At 36.2% G+C, this 18,049-nt stretch overlaps 3 protein-coding genes across 4 annotated transcripts; 1 reads left to right on the forward strand and 2 right to left on the reverse strand.

The window, feature by feature from the left end:
• On the forward strand, nucleotides 1,545-6,140 carry LOC18606464 (protein IQ-DOMAIN 14). Its single transcript, XM_007040077.2, has 4 exons — nucleotides 1,545-2,294; nucleotides 4,082-4,282; nucleotides 4,902-4,979; nucleotides 5,105-6,140. The coding sequence occupies exons 1-4, from the start codon at nucleotides 1,779-1,781 to the stop codon at nucleotides 5,828-5,830; spliced, it is 1,521 nt and encodes a 506-aa protein (XP_007040139.2). The 5' UTR covers nucleotides 1,545-1,778; the 3' UTR covers nucleotides 5,831-6,140.
• Nucleotides 7,228-10,990, reverse strand: LOC18606465 (RHOMBOID-like protein 2). The gene is made up of 5 exons (XM_007040078.2): nucleotides 10,424-10,990; nucleotides 8,823-8,986; nucleotides 8,290-8,453; nucleotides 7,734-7,984; nucleotides 7,228-7,535 (listed from the first exon to the last, which is right to left on the reverse strand). Exons 1-5 carry the CDS (start codon nucleotides 10,720-10,722, stop codon nucleotides 7,424-7,426), a joined length of 990 nt encoding a protein of 329 aa, XP_007040140.2. The 5' UTR covers nucleotides 10,723-10,990; the 3' UTR covers nucleotides 7,228-7,423.
• Nucleotides 14,707-17,574, reverse strand: LOC18606466 (replication factor C subunit 2). 2 transcript variants are annotated; one of them, XM_018116771.1, is made up of 8 exons: nucleotides 17,307-17,574; nucleotides 16,732-16,838; nucleotides 16,533-16,634; nucleotides 16,098-16,293; nucleotides 15,550-15,678; nucleotides 15,274-15,468; nucleotides 15,066-15,180; nucleotides 14,707-14,984 (listed from the first exon to the last, which is right to left on the reverse strand). In XM_018116771.1, the coding sequence occupies exons 1-7, from the start codon at nucleotides 17,463-17,465 to the stop codon at nucleotides 15,070-15,072; spliced, it is 999 nt and encodes a 332-aa protein (XP_017972260.1). In that variant the 5' UTR covers nucleotides 17,466-17,574; the 3' UTR covers nucleotides 14,707-14,984; nucleotides 15,066-15,069. The 2 variants fall into 2 exon arrangements, with proteins under 2 accessions (XP_017972260.1, XP_007040143.1); XM_007040081.2 differs by having other exon boundaries at nucleotides 14,707-15,180.

An 18,049-nucleotide genomic window follows, 5' to 3' on the forward strand; every position in this document is an offset into this window, starting at 1 on the left:
AAAAAAGAGATAAAACGAAACTTTTAGTGATACTGGTTTGTGATGGAAGTATATGAGTACATTACTTGGCTAAAAAAATATAAAAATCCTTCCTCTGTGTATTTCCCTTCACCCTGATAAGACAACAACATTCAAAAGAGTGAAAAAGAACAAAAATGGACAAGGCTTTTAGCTTCTTTGAACGTACAATTCTTTCTCTAGTCTTTTCTTGATCAGACCTTCAAGGACATTAATTATTATTAATACTTATTATTCTTTTTATCATCATCTATAAGACCGGGCTCTGACGTCCGAGCTCACCCGTAGATAGCAAGGCTACACTGCACACATCTACCCTCCTATATATATATATATATATATATATAGAATAAGAAAGAAGCACAGGCTTGAACAAAATCTAAACGTATCCACTTGATTAACCCATCAGGTGGGATTACGAGACACTATAATTACCAACATCTTCTCATTTTCTTTCCACCTTGTGATTTGATCAATCAGAGGTGGTGACCCACTTGTTATTGTTTCACGATCGATTCAGTTGATCATGCTGTGGTGGGTGGAAATGTTGGGAAGAAACGTTTTAGCTTGCTCTCTTCAGTCTCTTCGACTCCAAACAGACCATTCAGCTCTACTTTCTGTTAATCGTTGGTTTCTTTCGAGTTTCGATCGAAGGAAACTTTCCGTTGTCCTGTTTTACTATAACTTTTTGCTGGTTGGGCTGATTTGCCATGGGCCTGGCATGTTGACAATTGATCATGATTGTTTAGACCTTACTCAAATACATGAGCAATGTTTGAATATAGTATAATTTCTGATTTGGTGGTATTCACACTCAATCACCATATGAAGAATTCGATTATCGTCTTCACTCACATGCCTGGTAATTAACGTATTGGTTAGGATGGGAATTACTAAATTGTTAACTTTGACTAGTCTTCGTATATTATTATGGCATAATATTAATTTTAATATATCACTAATTGTTATTTTAATATATTATTTTATATTTACGTAATGTTTATATCATATTATTATAAAAAATAAAAATATTATATAATTATATTATCCTATCACATCAATATATGATATGATATAAAATTATAAGTGACATTTTGACTATCAATATTATTATTATTATTATTCATAAAATTTTATTTATTTAAAATAAAAATATAAAAATTTAATTAAATATAATAAAAATAAAATTTTATTCAAAAATTTTTAAATACATCAAAAACCTACCTTTCAAAAAAATAAATAAATAACTTTTTAAATATTATACATATTATTATTAACATGGTTCATAAGAATTTAACATTGAAATTGCTTAATTATTTCTGTGAACCGGCAGTGGAGTGTGTGAATTCACGCGCCATCTGGGAAAACGCATAACGTTATTAAGTTTATTGTTTAACCATTTCCTCTCACATCACGTCCCAGTATATGGTTTTTTTTTTTGTTTATTTTCTTGTAATACTATTTTATGATAGAGTTAGTAAATAGAAACAGTAATAAAATAAACATACTCCGTACCGTATAATTTCCGCATTTATATACAAACCATTTTCTTTCTCCCTCCCTTCTCGCTCCTACTGTGAACAAACTTACAGACATCTCCTCTTCCCCACTTGCTTTCGCTCTTTCGTCTCTCGTCTTTCTGCAAATGTATTCCATGAAACCTCACAAACCCATTACTTTTTTCTTCTTTCAACTTCTCCACCATTAAACCAGACCAAGTTAAAGAAGACAAGGAGAGAATAAAGATAAAGAAACACAGAATGGGCAAGGCTTCAAAGTGGTTCCGCAGCATCCTCGGCCTAAAAAAAACCGACTCCCTCCACCAGCTTTCTTCTTCTTCTTCTTCCAAGCCACCGCAACAACAACAACCACCTCATAAAGACAAACGCCGTTGGAGTTTCGTCAAGTCCTTCCGCGAAAAAGACTCCATTATCTCCACTACCAAACACACGGCCGCCGCAAACAGCAGCAGTACCAGTATTGCGAAGTCGTCGCCTTACGGACGTCAGCAGCAACAGAAAGAATATGTTTCCGTCGGCGCGAACGGCGAGTGTGAAGCAGTGGATCCTAACAAGCACGCGATCGCTGTCGCTGCCGCTACCGCCGCTGTTGCCGAAGCGGCTGTCGCGGCTGCTCAAGCTGCCGCGGCGGTGGTTAGGCTCACTAGTAGTAGCGGAAGGAGCGCGCGTGACCCGGCATCTCACGTTAGCAGCAGCTGCGGCGCACGCGAGGAGTTCGCTGCGGTTAAGATACAGTCTGCATTTCGTGGTTATCTGGTTAGTTTTTATTTTTAAAATTTGTTCATTTTTATCGTTTCTGACTATCGATTCTGGTGAAAGCTTTTTCCGGGATTAACAAATAACAATCTGTTGAATGCGCGACACGTGTCCTTCGTGCTCATCCTAGACACCCGATTCTTCCGATTCCGAGGCGTTGAACTCGTTGAACCTTAATTTTGTTCTTCTAAGAATACATTTTCCATGCGAACGAAAACGTTTTTGTAATTATTTATTTTATTTATAAGGAAGAAGAGAGCACGAAAATATACAGGAATCAAAGCCAAGAACTGTTTTGTTCCCATTACTGAATTTAGTTATCTTCGAGATTCGTGTCATTACAAGAACGATGTCGTTTTCCACTTCGTCCTCCCCTCCAGCAGGTGGAAGCAAAGAAGCTACCGACCAAACTTCCCATTTTCTTACATCCGAGCTGTTTTCTCTTATGTCGTTTATCTTCAAAAACCTCAATAAGTACATCCCCAAAAGAACCTTTCCATTTTAAAGGTACTATGTAAAATAGACATGTCGTTACCTTGCACCGTGGTGCACATTGCGCACCCCTCCCCAATAAAAGCCCTTTTGGACCTTTGCAAGCTTTTGCTTTAGAAATTTCCTCTTCTGTTTCCGTAGCCATGGCGTTTTCAAACATTTAATGGGGCAGAATATAGTTTCTGAGGTTGAGTCATTTGGTTCTATTTCTGGGGTTACTTAGGTAATCTTTCATTTTATATTAAATAGTACTGGCAGTAACTATAGTAATTTAAAGTGGATTATCTAATTTTGGGTGTTAATTAATGTGGGTTAGTTAGTATTGATGATATTTTGGTTGGCTTAGGTTGTGGATTATTATTGTTGTCTAATTATTGAAAGCTTAAAAGGATCTACCCAACAACTCTTTTGCCATGCTCAATAATTATGGAATAATTTATTAGAATACCAAATTAAGAATCAACCCAATTGTCAGCATTTTCTGATCAGAAAGCTTTGAATGCAATGGAACCTTTTTGAGAAATGGATGACCTGGGTCCAAGTATACCTTGGGTTGAATCTTCTGGGTAATGGAAATTTTTGGTTTTCCGGAAAGGTGGGTCCAAACCAGTGGAAACTTTGTCGTGGGTAATATCTTTGTTTCCTTAAGTGCATTTGTATGACTTTTTGGAGATGATATAAAAGGTTTGGTGTTAGTTGGGTACTTCATAGTGGGAACATGATTACACAAAACCCTTTATCTATGGTCAGAGCCTCGTGGGGATTGCTTTTACCGGAGGGGTGGGGCGGCTAGTGGGAAGTCCTTTTCCCCTTTCATATTATGTCAGAATTTTAAATTTCTGGAAAAAAAAAATACCACTACTACCATGAGTCTATGACTATCTATCATCTTCATGGCCCCTGCTACCTTTAAATTTTCAATGTCACTTGTTTTCTGCATTTGCCTTTGGCGCCAGATTTAAACATTTCCCTTACATATCAAAAGTAATTCAATAAATGGTTCAATGTGGTCCTGTTTCCTTGTCTTTTGAACCTTGGTTGTTAGGTCTTTGTGATTGCCCTTTATTCCTGAGCAGATGGTTCTTTGCCTTTTCAGTTGCTTTTTAGTTGTTCTGCTCTTCACCTGTTTCTGTGTTGTGCACAAAGCCATTAACGTAAAGCGCTTTACTTGATAGAAAATGGAGGATTTAACCCAATAGTTTGATATGCTAATAATAATGTAATTATAATGACCCTAAGATGTTTTGTCATATACTAGTTTGATTATGTTATACCTTTCTTATGTGCTTTTGAAGGCGAGGAGGGCGCTGCGTGCACTAAAAGGTTTAGTGAGGCTTCAGGCATTGGTTAGAGGTCATATAGAGAGGAAGAGAACTGCAGAATGGGTCAGAAGGATGCAAGCATTGTTGCGAGCACAAGCACGTGCTCGTGCTGGGCGGGCCCAAATTTCCGAGTCTTCACAATCAAGCAGCAAATCTTCTCACTTCCATCATCCTGTAAGTCAGACTTGTTCTTCCCTCCTGTATTTTTTTGAAATTTCTCATGGTAATTTATTTGCCCCAAGTACACCTGCTTTATGGATTGTGGGCTCCTTTCCTTTACACCTCTTGACAACCAGGGCATGTATGAATCTAATATTTATGGTTATTAAATGAATTCAATTTTGTAGAAATTATGATCAGTAGTTATCATGCCCAATTATACACAGTATATTATAAATTTAAATTAAAAGATATGGAGGGCATTAAAACAAATTGGTAGCAATATTATTATCCAAATTAAGGTACCTACGAGTTGTTGGCCCAATGACAGTGCTTGCATTTACATCTTTAATCCAACATTTTGTCTGAATATAATAGAAATTAACTCATTTTCTGAGGCATATTGCCTACCACTAATTATGTGCTGCAGATATTTATGTTTATCTTTAAATGGTACGATTGCTGAAAGGCGATTTGGTGGGCATATTATCTTGAATTCCTCTCATTACTTTATGAATTGACAAGGGTTGGTTGGATTTATTGCATGGTCACATTTTTCTTTGTATATTAGACTGATATCAGCTTGTCTGTTTTGTAATTGTCGGTGATCATGAAATCTCTTTTTTATACGCAGGGTCCACCAACCCCTGAAAAATTTGAACATGCTATTCGATCTAAGAGTACAAAACATGAACAATCATCAATGCTGAAGGTATGGCCTTTGCGCGTGTTTGAACCTTAAATAGAAATAGGAAGAAAAAAAAGAAAGAAACTTTATGGTAGTACCATTTAGCATTGAATATACATGCTTAACTAACCTATTTCCAACAATTTCAGAGAAGTGGGTCAAAGTCGAGAGGAAGGACTCTTGATAATCATGAGAAAATAGGATGGAATCGGTCAGACCGTCGGATTGATGAACAATCATGGGACCAACGGGTGCATTCAACAAGAGTTGGTCCTATGGATGATGAAAAGGACGACAAGATCCTTGAGGTTGATACTGGGAAACCCCAGTTCAGCTCTAAAAGGAGAAACCTGTTTCATTCTACACACCTTGCTCTCAACTCTGATCTCTATAGTTGTAGTTTCACAAATTCCAGAGACTCGCACCAAACAGCTCCTAGTCCTTCATCCGGTGAAGTTCAGTCTATAAGTCCATTGAAGTGCTCCCACGAGGTCGAGGAAAGCGCTTTCTGCACTGCTGATAACAGTCCACAATTCTATTCGGCATCATCTAAAGGTGGTAGTTCTAGGGGGAGAAGCCCCTTCACTCCTGCTAAGAGTGATGGCTCCAGAAGCTTTCTAAGCGGCTACTCAGACCACCCAAATTACATGGCTTACACTGAATCTTCAAGGGCTAAGGTGAGGTCTCTCAGTGCTCCGAAACAGAGGCCCCAGTATGAGAGATCTAGTTCAACAAAAAGGTATTCCATTCATGGTTTTGCTGAACTGAAATCAAACACTCAGAGGTCTTCGTTGCATGCAAACTTCGCCAGCAAAGCTTACCCAGGATCAGGTCGTCTGGACAGGCTAGGAATGCCTCTCGGGTATAGATACTAAAAACAGTGGTTTCAAGTAATGTCCCAACTATTTTTGGTGTTAGTATTTATCTAATCCTGCTAACTCATGTCCTTCAAATGTTTTTACCTCTTGCTCTAGGAACATTTAGCTCTTTATGTTTAGGTTTAATCATGATGAAGAATCTGACCTTAGCTTTATAACTCTTGTAGCCATCTTTATGTTTTAGGTGCATGTGACTTCCAAAGAATATGTGCTCAAATAGTGTGTCACGGGAAGTTAAACATAATCATAATTGTCTTTTTATCCTTTTTATCTCCCTTTAAGTAAAAGTGATTAAAGTGATTCATTACTGCTTGCTACTCTCTATGCCAGCTTTGCATGCTGACAAAACCCAAAAGGTCCCAAGTCGTGGAAAATTACTCACATGTGAACTAGATCTTGCAAAACCTGTGACATCTTTTCCCATTTCCATCATTCCTTGAGCGACCTTTATAATATTGAACTTTTGGAGTTACTAAGTGATTTAGACTAAATAATGGTTTAGTGACTTGCCCCAATCAAATAAATAATGGTACAAAGCAGTGGAACACTGAACTCTGGTTTGTAGTCGTTTTTGTGGCTTTGGCCTTTCCATTTGGCAATGTGTAAACGAAAACAATCAATGGAATTTATGAAGCAGACGGTACTTGAAGATGCCCCACTCAAGATTACATAGACATAAGGTCTTTGTACTGGAAGATTTTGGGTAGATGATGTCGGTGGGTGTACTAAGCTGACCCAAAATCCCAGTCGGGTTTACGGAAATACGGCATCGTATGCAGAAAGTCAAAAACAAGCAGTACATCTCGCATTGAAATGTCTCCATTGGAGAGCAGGCAGCGGATGTCCTATGGCTGAGTGCCAAAGGCCATTGCATTCCTGTCGGTGCCATGTGGCCATGTTCTGATCAGAGCAGTGGGGTTGCTCAAGGGGCACCAATTGTTGGTACAATGCCTCTGGTTCTTTGGAAGATCAAAGATACTTGAAGATTTGCACAACAGGTATTGTTTGTTACAGCATCCGTCAGCTGCAATTGTCGTGTAGTTTGGTTGTCACAGTTAAGGTCTTGCTTTTCCCATTTTGCCAAGTGATGTTATTTGGTTTTTCCATGGTTACTTGAGGAAAGAAAAGGGTTTCTGAATTACACTTGGAACTAAACTGTCATTTAAAGGTGTGCAAGTAGGCAAACAGAGCAGAGCTCTGGGAGTGGCTGCGGCAGGGACAAAAACGGAAAAAGCAACTTTGGCTGCAACTACAGGAAAAGAAAAAAGAGAGAAATCCTTTTATCTGTAGGTAAAATTTGCATACAATCAGAATGTATATCTATATATATATATATAGTATGATGATATGATNGCTACGTATATCTTATATATATATATATATATATATATATATATATCAACCAAATATATAACAATGGATTCTCTGATGTCCAAAGATATATAATCTCAGAAGTCAAAAACTATGCATATACATAAGCAATACCAACTCGAAGAAATTAACAAATGAATAAAATATAAAAAAGGGGAATCAGGAAAGAATCGGTGAGCGAGATCAAGTCTAGGTATGGTAGTATTCGTAATGTTTGCATTAGTTTCCACAGCGCCATTTTGATGTAGGCACACAGCTCAGGTAATGGCACCAGCTGCAATGGTCGTTTCCGTTCTCTCCTCTAAACAGCATTACCAACCCAACTGTGAAACTGCATCATTCAAAAAGAAAACAGTTGATTAATCTTTCTTCTCACTAGGATAAAATCACTGGTGTAAGCTATAAACCCTGGGTAAGCATTGAACACAAGTAACTAGAAGAATCATCTATGGCAATTTGAGTTTCAATAAGGAAACCAAATGAATATTCATTTCCTAGATGTCAGGCAAAACCTGGGGTTTCAACTTACCCAACAATGAGTAAAACCACAGCAAGCACCCAGAAAACATATTGGTATGCCTTGTGCTTAGATTTTACACGAGCACCAGCAGGAAGGTGCTGACGTTCCACCCACCCAAATTGGGGACGGAGCAGCAAAACAAACCCAAGGAGAAAGCCAGCAAAGAAACCTCCAATATGTGCAAAGTTGTCAACATGAGGAAGAATCCCTACTGCCAAGTTAATGGCAATGATGATTACAAGTGTGATGAGAGCTGCAGCCTACAATACAAAAGAATTTAATCTCCTAAATTACTTGTCAAGCAATAGGTAAAAGCTCTAGAATAAATACTTAAATGATACAACCAAGGCAAACATTTAAATAGCAACAAAACCACATTCACCCATTACCACCCATTCTCCTCCCATTTTTTTCCCTTTTGATAGCATTTGCTGATCCTTAGATCATGGGTGCCAAGATCTACTTATCTTAAGCTCCAAACATCAAGGCAACTATTTCCAAATTGCATATAGCATATAAAAGCTTTCCTTCCTAAGTAGATAGAAACAAAGGGCAAGTAACATACCTTATTTGTATAGATAGTCCAGTTAGTCAAAAGCTCTGATAACATTGCTCCAAGAAGGCCAAATAAAGCACCAGAGGCACCAACAGAAATATTACGCTGAATGAAAAGAGAAGATAGTATGCTCCCACCAAATCCAGACAATAGATAGATAAGCCCAACTCGCACTGTCAGGGGAAAGAACACATATCAGCTATAACACCACAATGAAAGAAACAAATTTACAAAATCACCCTCTAGGAAGATATCCAAAGAATAAAATTTACAAAATTAAGTTGACCATAATACTGTTGGAATAAACAAATTCATCTACCAAGTAATGCAATCAATGGATCATCTACAAGACACACACACACACACACACACACACATATATAGATATATGTATTTCATTTTGTTGATCGATCAAGACTGAACCAACACATACACTTTCAAATGTTACATATTGTAAAAACATATTATATGATGCAAAAATTTTCCTGAGAGAAAATTTGGAATAATCAATCAAACATTAAAAAAAAGGACAGATCACATACCGAATCCAAATTGCTGTTCAAGGCGAATTCCAATAAAGACCAAGCTCAACATGTTTGCAAGCAGATGAATAACACCTGCATGCAACCAGATGCAAGTGATAAGCCTCCATCCTTGATCACCATGCACTACCTTGTTCCACTCTAATGCTCCCAATTTTTCCAATCTGAAGAATGGGGAGGAGTATTAGCAAATTACCAGAGCTACAACTATCACCAATGTCACAGCCTAATAAAAAAAAGGTTGCTAGAGATAGAAAAAGAAGAGAACAGGACAGATACCATTGAGATATAGCACGTTCATGTTTACAATTACTCTCTCTTCAATCCAGTGAAAAACTGAAAATTATGTACATACATATATTTAATGCAAACAGCCTGAACCAAAGTTTAGATTTTGCATTAGACCAATCAAAAACAAAAGCAAAACTGCTCTCTATTATTTAATTAAGACCCATGTCTTTTCCCACTTCAACTTCAATAAAACCATGCATCCCTAAATGACTGAGCAACTAACTGCATTACCCAGTCAATAACTCCCACAACGGCATTCTAGTAATATTTGATAAAGTGAAACATTCCCTTCAGTATGTCAAATTGTTCAGAAATTATGACAAGTAAAATAAACAGGTATTAACTTCTTGATCCTGGAATAATATGCAACCTCAATACCCTTCTGTTCATTTACTACATTATGGCAAGCAGCAAGAGGAATTCACTAGTTGACAAAAGAGCAAGAAGTCAAATCAAAATCCAGAACCCCTAAGGTATTAACAGAAAAACCACCCACGTTCGATTGCTATTAAGCAAGAAGAGGTTCCTAATCATAAAATTGTCCCCACTACACATCAGCTAGACAAAACAAACCATGACATACTAGAAGTCAAGTAATGGACTTTTGTTAACAATCCCATATTGAGAATTATGAATACTATTAAAATTAACGAGCAATAACAGACCTTATAAGTTTAAACAGTACCAACCAAATCACACAAATTTCCAGTTTCCAGTATGCATTATTATCCATCATCTTGTAGTCAGAATCAAATAAATCACAGATTGATAAATCCTCTTACATAATCAGAGGAGGATCCTATGAGAGGATCAACTGGACTGAAGTTGAATCATCAAAGAATATCTTCCTACATAAACAACTTTTAAAAGACATTGACAAATAGTCCAAAAAGTTTCAGGAACATGCAATTCAGAATCTATGACTAATCCCAAAAACTGACAAGCTCTCTTCTTTTTGTCCTTGTTCATTTGTTATTCATGATAATTAATCAATCGGTTCTGGGACTTGGCTGTATACTATTGTCTCTTTAGAATTGGTGTTTTAGAATTTGAAAGACGCAAAAGTAGCCTCAAGTTCAATTCCAGTCCAACTCCCTATTTCACTGCAGCAATACATTAGCTACCATATCACAAGTCCTTAAAATTAGAAATAAACTAATAGAAACACAAAACTAATGCATAAAAACACAAAATTTCAGAAACCAAAAATCCCAGACTCAAGCAAAACCAAACCAAAGACTCCGGAATGTTGGTTTAAAACCAACAAAAAAGAAAAACGTCAAATCTAGAGATGCGTCGATGTGACTTACGTATTAGAAGAAGGACCAAAGAGAGGGTTTTGTTTCAAAGGCTGAAAAGAAAGCCTGCCAAGAAACTTAGCCACACAGCTCCCTTCGATTCCCAGATTGTTCTTAGGACAGTTATTGATATACATCACCACAACAAAAACAGCAACATTAGCCACCACAAACATCGGAACAAGCCACGAAGTCCATTGCTTTTCAGCACTTTCCATATAGTATGGACCTGTAGAAGCTGATTGGTAATAGTTATTTGCCCTGTTCTTCCCATTACTTCCTCCTCCTCTCTCCAGATCCCCACTGGCCATTCTCCCTCAGAAAAAAGAAAATCCTTACTTTCCACCGCTTAATGGATACAAATTCGAGATCTTTTTTTTCCGGGTCTTTTTTCTTTTTGAAAAGAAATTGAGATCCAATTGAACTTTAGATATATATGTCAAAAGAGCGGCTTGCAAGAAAAAATCAATGACTAGGAATGGACAAAAACAAAGAGAGAGAGATAGTTGGGTTTTGTTCTGTCTCTGGAGCTTTCCTTTGTTTCCTCTTCTTCTTGTTGTTATGCTCGCAGATTTAACCGTTGAAGTTAAAATATAGCACAGAGTTTTTTTTTATATTCACAATTGGTTTTAGAACGTCCCTTTCTCTCTCCCCATCGGTTACTTCTCGGTGGATTGTCAGGAAGGCGGTGCGGTTGGATAGAATCACCACTTGTTCTATGCAATAAAAGAAAATTAAATAAAATAATAGTTTACTTCAAATTACTTATTTGCCCTTTTCTTTTTATTTGTTGGGTACAATTTTCTTTTACTTCTTGGGTACTATTCAATCCCAAAGATGAGAGTACGGGTTTTAATTTTCTTTTTGTTGCTGATAAGATTGTGATTAATTATACTCATAATAATTCGACAAAAGGAGGTTGGGAGAAAGAGGAATTGTGAGAGGAACTGATGATATGAAAAGCAGTGAAAACTTGGGGTTCTCTCTTCTTTTGATCCTTTTAATTGGAGTATTTGGATAACATTAGTGAACCCCAAATTCTATAAAGTGATGCACTTTTCCCTTCTTTTCACCTTTTCATGCAAGACCCGAACGTTATGGAATGTGAATCTCCACTTTGTAATTATATCTTTCCCTTTGTATTTCTTGTCAATGGAATGATTAAAATGTATTTCTCTAAAGTGTTAGATTGTGTAGTAAACAAATCCAGTTGGAAAAAAAGTTTAATCACGTTCAAGTCAAGCTTGCATCATTTTTCTATCTGGTCATTTTCGAATCGGTTCATCATGTTGTATTTGGAGTTTGTTGATTGAGTTTTAGTTTCATTAGCTCACCTGTTTTACTACCCCCACCCCCCTTTTCCATTTTTAGATTATATTAACTTGCTTTTAGGTTGGCAAAATTATGTTAATTAATGACTAATCTCAAAGTTAAACCCTGAATAAATAAATAAAATGTCATTATTGGTGATATTTCTTGAATCGTGATTATATAAATGTATATTTATTTTGAAGCAACTTCATTATTGGCATCAAATTATTTTAATTATATAGAAGTGGAATTTTTTTCGTTGGAATGATATCATCGTAATGCATTGTGGAGTTGTGGTCTGGACAGGCAAAGGTTTTTTTTGGATGAGATGACATTTGTGGTCGGCCCCCTTTCTTGTCATTAGAGAAACAAAATGAAGCTTGGCTTAGGTGAAACACAACCTTGTCTCGGTTCCATAATTATATTATCTATCCTGCCAGAGACATGACTCCTTTTCCAAATAGAAAAACCTTTGACAATTCACAACTTGCATCATCTTCCAACGCAGTTTCTTTTAAGCAACAAATGTTGATCAACTTCTGAATGACTTGCTTGTCTTCTTAAACCTTACTCATTTTAAGGATGTAGACGGCCCTCCATCCACCCATTTTGTAGTTGTCTTTCTTCTATGGGTTGAAGTACAAAGTCAACCAATTAAGATAATAAACAACATTTTTTTTTTGTCTAATGCGTCAAGCATTCCGGCTAAGCATATGTAACGACAAACAAAATAACAAAATCTCTTGATTTTATATTGGAAAATTATCATAAGCAACTTCAAGTAGAGATTGATGTGAAAGGTAGACCATTTTCAAGATACAGACTGCTCAATTTGCGTCTTTAAGAAGACAGCCTTTAGTATGGTCCTTGTAGCTCAAGCCTTCCTGATGAATGGCTCATCTCACACACGAAAATGTCAATAAAACCTTTAATGAAATAGGTTTAAGGGTAGCAATTGGAGGCTTTTTTAACCATACAAGTTGCTTAAATAGTTTCCATAGGTTTTGAAAGGATTACAGAAGGGTAGCTCAGTCCTTTTGAAGAAGAAAAACAAGTGAATGGCCTGTGAGGTGAGGGAAATTAGTATAAAGAGTAAAGACGCGTATGGATGATTCGAGTGGGAAAGGCCAAGGAGGGGAAAAAATGTGACGATGAGATTACGCGGAGGGTGGAGTTGTTTGTAAGAAGCGCGTGTCTGCGTGCAAAAAACACTGGAAATGTGAGTGCGAATATGCGAAAAAAGAAAATTTTAAGAGAGTGTGAGGCGTGAGTCGGCAGTTTTGGTTGGTGAGTTGTGGGCTGAATTGATCGCTTTGAAGCTACTCTTGGCTCTTGGTGCCTCTGCCCAATGGCCTTTTCTCGCTTTCTTTTCAGTCCCTCTCATCCACCAAATATACACCTCAAGCCTCATCAAGGTTTAGATTATAGTCTATTGTGGGTGACCGCAACAGTTTTAGAATGATTTCCAATTTTAAAGCATTACAAACCTAAAATGCATTTGTTTTGGGGAAATCTTAAAAACTCTCAAGCACAGCTTTATTCAACAATAATCCCATTACCGTCTTGGAAATTTTGTTTGTTTTGTTTCAGTTCCACATCAATAAAACAACGAATTTTGCCTGTTCTATGTGTAGAAATAACATCGAGGTGGATTGATAACAAGTGGCATTAAATTCAAGTAATTTGGAACTAAGTCTCTATCTACCGGATAAAACAATTTCTTAAAGCATTTGGAAAATCAAGTCCCTATCCGACCAAACAAAAGTATTTCGTAATTATTTATATTGAATTGTCACCTGTATTTAATGATATGATCGAATCAAGATCCCTACATCACGGCACCTTGTTGAAGGTCCCTTTTATCATGTTTCCATTTTAATGAGAATATGGAGCACCTTCAATGAAAGTCACATTGAAGATAATAAATGCACACGTAATATTCTATGAATAGAACTGTTTTCCTCCTAAAACGTGCAGTGTAAATCCTTATCAGTTCATAATTTATCAAGTAGGTAGCTTCAAATATATCACGATGTTATGTTCTCAAAAAATGAAAAAGTGGGAATGGAAATTTCTACTTTAAACTTCAAAGGGAGAAAGAGTTACTGATTAAAACAACGGCTTAAGCAAATACCAATTTTTTACCTATAGACGTGAAGCTATAGCCTATATGGGCCAGAAAGAATTCTTCAACATAAGTAGCAACTAGCAACTACTAACAACCAGTGGAACTATCGTGTGCCATGGACCCACTCTCCTCTCTTCTACCCATATACTTAAGTAAAATTAAATTATTTCCTAATCAAATTTGAGTAAGATTTGAATAATAAAATTATGATCCATAACAAGTTCAGATAAGATTTAAATTGTTATTATAAGATACCTACGACTTCTTGAATCTAATTATAAATAATAATTTTTTAATATTTAATTTTAATTTTATACATTTTTTTATAAATTATTTGTAAATAATAAAATAATTATAAAAATTCATTAATTATTCTAAATATGATTTTAAATTTTAATTTTTTATGAATTAATTTTCATTAATAATATACATAAAAAAATTTAATTTATTTTTATTTTGAATTCGAATTCAAATTCTGATTTTTTAAAAATATTAATAATCAGATTCAAATATTAAGTGTTAATTTTTTATTGAGTATAGATAAAATATGATTAATTAAATTTTAATGAAATTCGAATTCGATACCTCAAAATTTAGGAATTCGGTTCCTCAAAATTAAAGCATACTCTACCCAGCTACCATTCCTACCCTGGTCCACGTTCTACAATCCCTCAAACTTCCTCAGGCCCACACCCCACTTGCCCATCATCAGATTGTTCAGCTAATTCATGGGCTTCGGCCGAACCACCGACGCCATGCCAACCTACTCCAAGTTATTGACACTAAATAAGCCGTTCTTCTCAGTACTCTGTATAAGCTATGAACGACAGAACAATCAGCATTGGTATACTATAAATTGAACCCAAAAGCAACTTGATTTTGTTATGAAACTAGTGAACCAAACTAGTGTACCATCATTTCTGAAGACAAATGTTAAGTATGAGGATAGTGGCATCTAAAGTAAAACAATCAAAAGATTCACCAACTTCATTCATTACCTTGAAATACAGGAGCCATGGTGGAGAAGTCAAATTGGATGGTGATAAGCTCCGGAATTGGACCACAAGTTCCCATATAAAAGCAACAACTTCAGCACTCCATGAACAATCAGAACAAATGGTCTTTGTAAGAAACCTAATGTTAAAGCAACATCACAATATATTAAAGGTTCTTGCCATCAGGACCCCAGATCTAGCAGGTTCTAATTTTACTAACCAACTTATGCCGCTTTAGCAGTTTCACGAACTAGAGAAAACTTCGCCAGCAGGCCACACAACTGAAGATATGAACCAACTCCATCACAGATTCTCATATGTGCAAACCCTGTTTCCTGCAACTCAGCAAGAAACGAGAATAAATATTGCAACAAAACTAGACTTTCTGCTAAGATGAAATAAATACAGGCCTAGCAAGATAAATGAACCTTCATAAATTCCAATTTCAAGTACTCAGCCATATCATAATTTTTTATAATTCTGAAAAGTGTTGTGATTATATCAGTAGGAGAATAGCCCAAATCATATAGTTGCTTCAGACCCAAACACGCATCATCAAATCTCCCTTCAAGTACATAGCGGACCATGTTCTTCACATGCAATGGATGAGGCTGGTCACAAACCTGAAAAGAAACCGACATTTTATGGCATTTCCAAAGTCAAATAACATGCCAAAATGTTAGGAGTCCTTTCTGAGTTATAACCTTAAAAACATTTTCTTGGTTGACAAAACGGAATCCACTGAATGTAGCCTGCAAGTTGTTCAATGCCTGCCTCATATCACCATCAGCAGTGAAAATGATGGCTTCAAGACCTTCTGGAACATACGGAACCTTCATTGATTGCAAAATTAGGTCAATTATGCATTGGCATCAACTTAAAGAACAAACAATGACGATAAGCTTTCCAATATTTCAGAACAATGAACCTTTAAGTCATTCACCAGAAAATTTAAATAATCGTTTCAGAGTAAGTAGATAGGACTTTCCATCTCTTTCCCATTTTTGGCTAACAAATGGAACCATCTGTTACTATATTTTCTGTAATAAAGCAATTAAACAAAGAAGCCACTCCCTCAAAAGGAAAAATGGTGAAATTCGCAACATACAGAAGTGTTAGCATTTGATAGAGGCTCGTAAATAAGAATGAAACAAGTAGAAAAAAAAGTACCCTAAACAGAAGTTCACACATTCTGCCAATATATGCAGGTAAGATGCAGGATTGCGAAAAGTATTGTGGGAAAACTTTGTACCTTTTCTGCATCTACCACCACCATGAGACGGCCTAGAATCTCTTGATCAGATAACCTTGAAAACCGGACTAGGGCACATCTGCTCTGAATAGGCTCAATGATTTTAGACGATGTATTGCAAGCAAGAGCAAAACGAGTAGAGTTTGAATATATTTCCATTGTCCTCCTCAAGGCTTGTTGTGCACCAGATGTCATGCTAACCATTATAAAATATATACCCATCATATACTCAATCCAAAACAAAGGAAAAAAAAATAGTTAATTCAACTGTAAGTTATAGCAGTACATATAAACTCAAAATCAGAAGATGCCCCCAATGTAAATACATGAAAGTTGAATGATTATACAAATCTTAGCAGATAAAAGCAAAGTATCAGAAGAAACAAGCTTGATGATTAACATCAAGACTCACGGAACATTGTTATCAGTTCTTACCTGTCAGCTTCATCCAGGATAACTATCTTGTGCCGCCCAGGAGGTAAAGTTACTTTCTTTTGAGCAAACATCTTAATTTTGTTCCTGACAACATCTATACCCCTATACAAGAAAAAGGAAAGTGATAAGGGAATATGAGAACATACAATTCAAAAGTTAAAGAAATTAAAATGCCATGGAAGCCCAAACGTTCACCTACCTGTCATCAGATGCATTAAGCTCCAAAACAGCCTCCTTATAGTTTGTCCCCAAAAGCTCATGTGCAAGAGCCAGAATACTAGTTGTTTTACCAGTTCCAGGAGGACCCTGAAAAATGTCATGCAGAATATTCATGCAATGAAGAATTCTTGTTCATTTCTTAGAGCTTTTTTATTTGCTTTTGTCATTAACTCATTAAACACATTAAACCCTTGAATAAACAACAATCTAGAAAACATGTTTTCACTACACTAGAACTCACCTACAACTAAGGCAAAAGACCATCCTACTTATTTTATTGTCCTTGCAACAAAATTAGGTTTTTCACTCCGAATTGATAAAATGTCGCGAATACAAAATTCTTAAAATCCTCCTTTCGTAAATATTTCATCTAACAGTAAATATCACCACATTTTCCAACGCTTAATCAAAATCCACCAGTTATTCTAGCAAAATCTTCATTATGATAACTTGGGGATTTTACTACATTAATCGAATCGGATAATTCCCGTAGTTATAAACCATTTTAGGTGGCTATTAAGCAATTCAATCGTAATTAGAGGTTGCAAAACGTACGGATAAAATGAGATTGGGCATGTTGCCATCGTGAGCGATGACTTGGAGTCGAGACACGGCGTCTTCGTTGCCGACGATATCCGAGACTTTGTTTGGCCGGTATTTTTCCACCCACGGCACGTCGTAACCGCCGCTGCTGGATGATGAGGAGGACGCCATTTTTGTGTTGAGTCACTGAAAGCTTTGCTAAGTGCCTGGTATTTACTATGAAGAAAACCCCTTGCACCAAGGGCCCAGACACGCCTCTGCTTCAATTTGGAGGGAAATAGAACAAAATCCACAGCCCCTTCCCCGCTCTTTACTTCTTTTCCTTGGAGGGTCTGTAAATTTGTAAAATTGAAGCAATGGCCCTTGTCTTTTATTATTGTTGTAAATGCCCCCAAAAAAGGAGGAGTTTACATTCCAGGTGTCAGAAATAGGAAATATAACACCTACAGTTGTAATTTGTGCTTCTACTATATTCATCTAAAAATAATTGTAACATGATTTTAATCAGACTACCAAAAGTTTTCATATGTTTTGATTAACCCAACCGAATTTGTAATTGAATTAGTTTAATCATTTTTCTCTCAAAAGTCATTCCATATTGAAATCAATTTTAAATTTTAACTAAATTATGTAAATTTACCATCATAGTTTGCATTTAATCAAACAAATACCATGTTTGGTAGATTTAATAATTTGTATTTTTTGTATTTAAACTATATTGTGTAAACATAAAATATTAATAGTTATATGAGTCA

Source organism: Theobroma cacao, chromosome 3 (assembly GCF_000208745.1).
Source record: "Theobroma cacao cultivar B97-61/B2 chromosome 3, Criollo_cocoa_genome_V2, whole genome shotgun sequence".
Classification (NCBI taxonomy): Eukaryota; Viridiplantae; Streptophyta; class Magnoliopsida; order Malvales; family Malvaceae; genus Theobroma; species Theobroma cacao.

Bases quoted from the DNA above. Each gene is read 5' to 3' on its own strand.
- LOC18606464 (XM_007040077.2), top strand. From the start codon at position 1,779: ATGGGCAAGGCTTCAAAGTGGTTCCGCAGCATCCTCGGCCTAAAAAAA. The intron at 4,283-4,901 runs GTAAGTCAGACT...TTTTATACGCAG, and splicing joins CTTCTCACTTCCATCATCCT to GGTCCACCAACCCCTGAAAA. The intron at 4,980-5,104 runs GTATGGCCTTTG...CAACAATTTCAG, and splicing joins AACAATCATCAATGCTGAAG to AGAAGTGGGTCAAAGTCGAG.
- LOC18606465 (XM_007040078.2), bottom strand. From the start codon at position 10,722: ATGGCCAGTGGGGATCTGGAGAGAGGAGGAGGAAGTAATGGGAAGAAC. The intron at 8,454-8,822 runs GTATGTGATCTG...TTCCCCTGACAG, and splicing joins TGAACAGCAATTTGGATTCG to TGCGAGTTGGGCTTATCTAT. The intron at 7,985-8,289 runs GTATGTTACTTG...TTTGTATTGTAG, and splicing joins GGACTATCTATACAAATAAG to GCTGCAGCTCTCATCACACT.
- LOC18606466 (XM_018116771.1), bottom strand. From the start codon at position 17,465: ATGGCGTCCTCCTCATCATCCAGCAGCGGCGGTTACGACGTGCCGTGG. The intron at 16,839-17,306 runs GTACGTTTTGCA...GACATTTTTCAG, and splicing joins TGCCCAATCTCATTTTATCC to GGTCCTCCTGGAACTGGTAA. The intron at 15,181-15,273 runs GTTCATTTATCT...GCTGAGTTGCAG, and splicing joins TGAAATTGGAATTTATGAAG to GAAACAGGGTTTGCACATAT.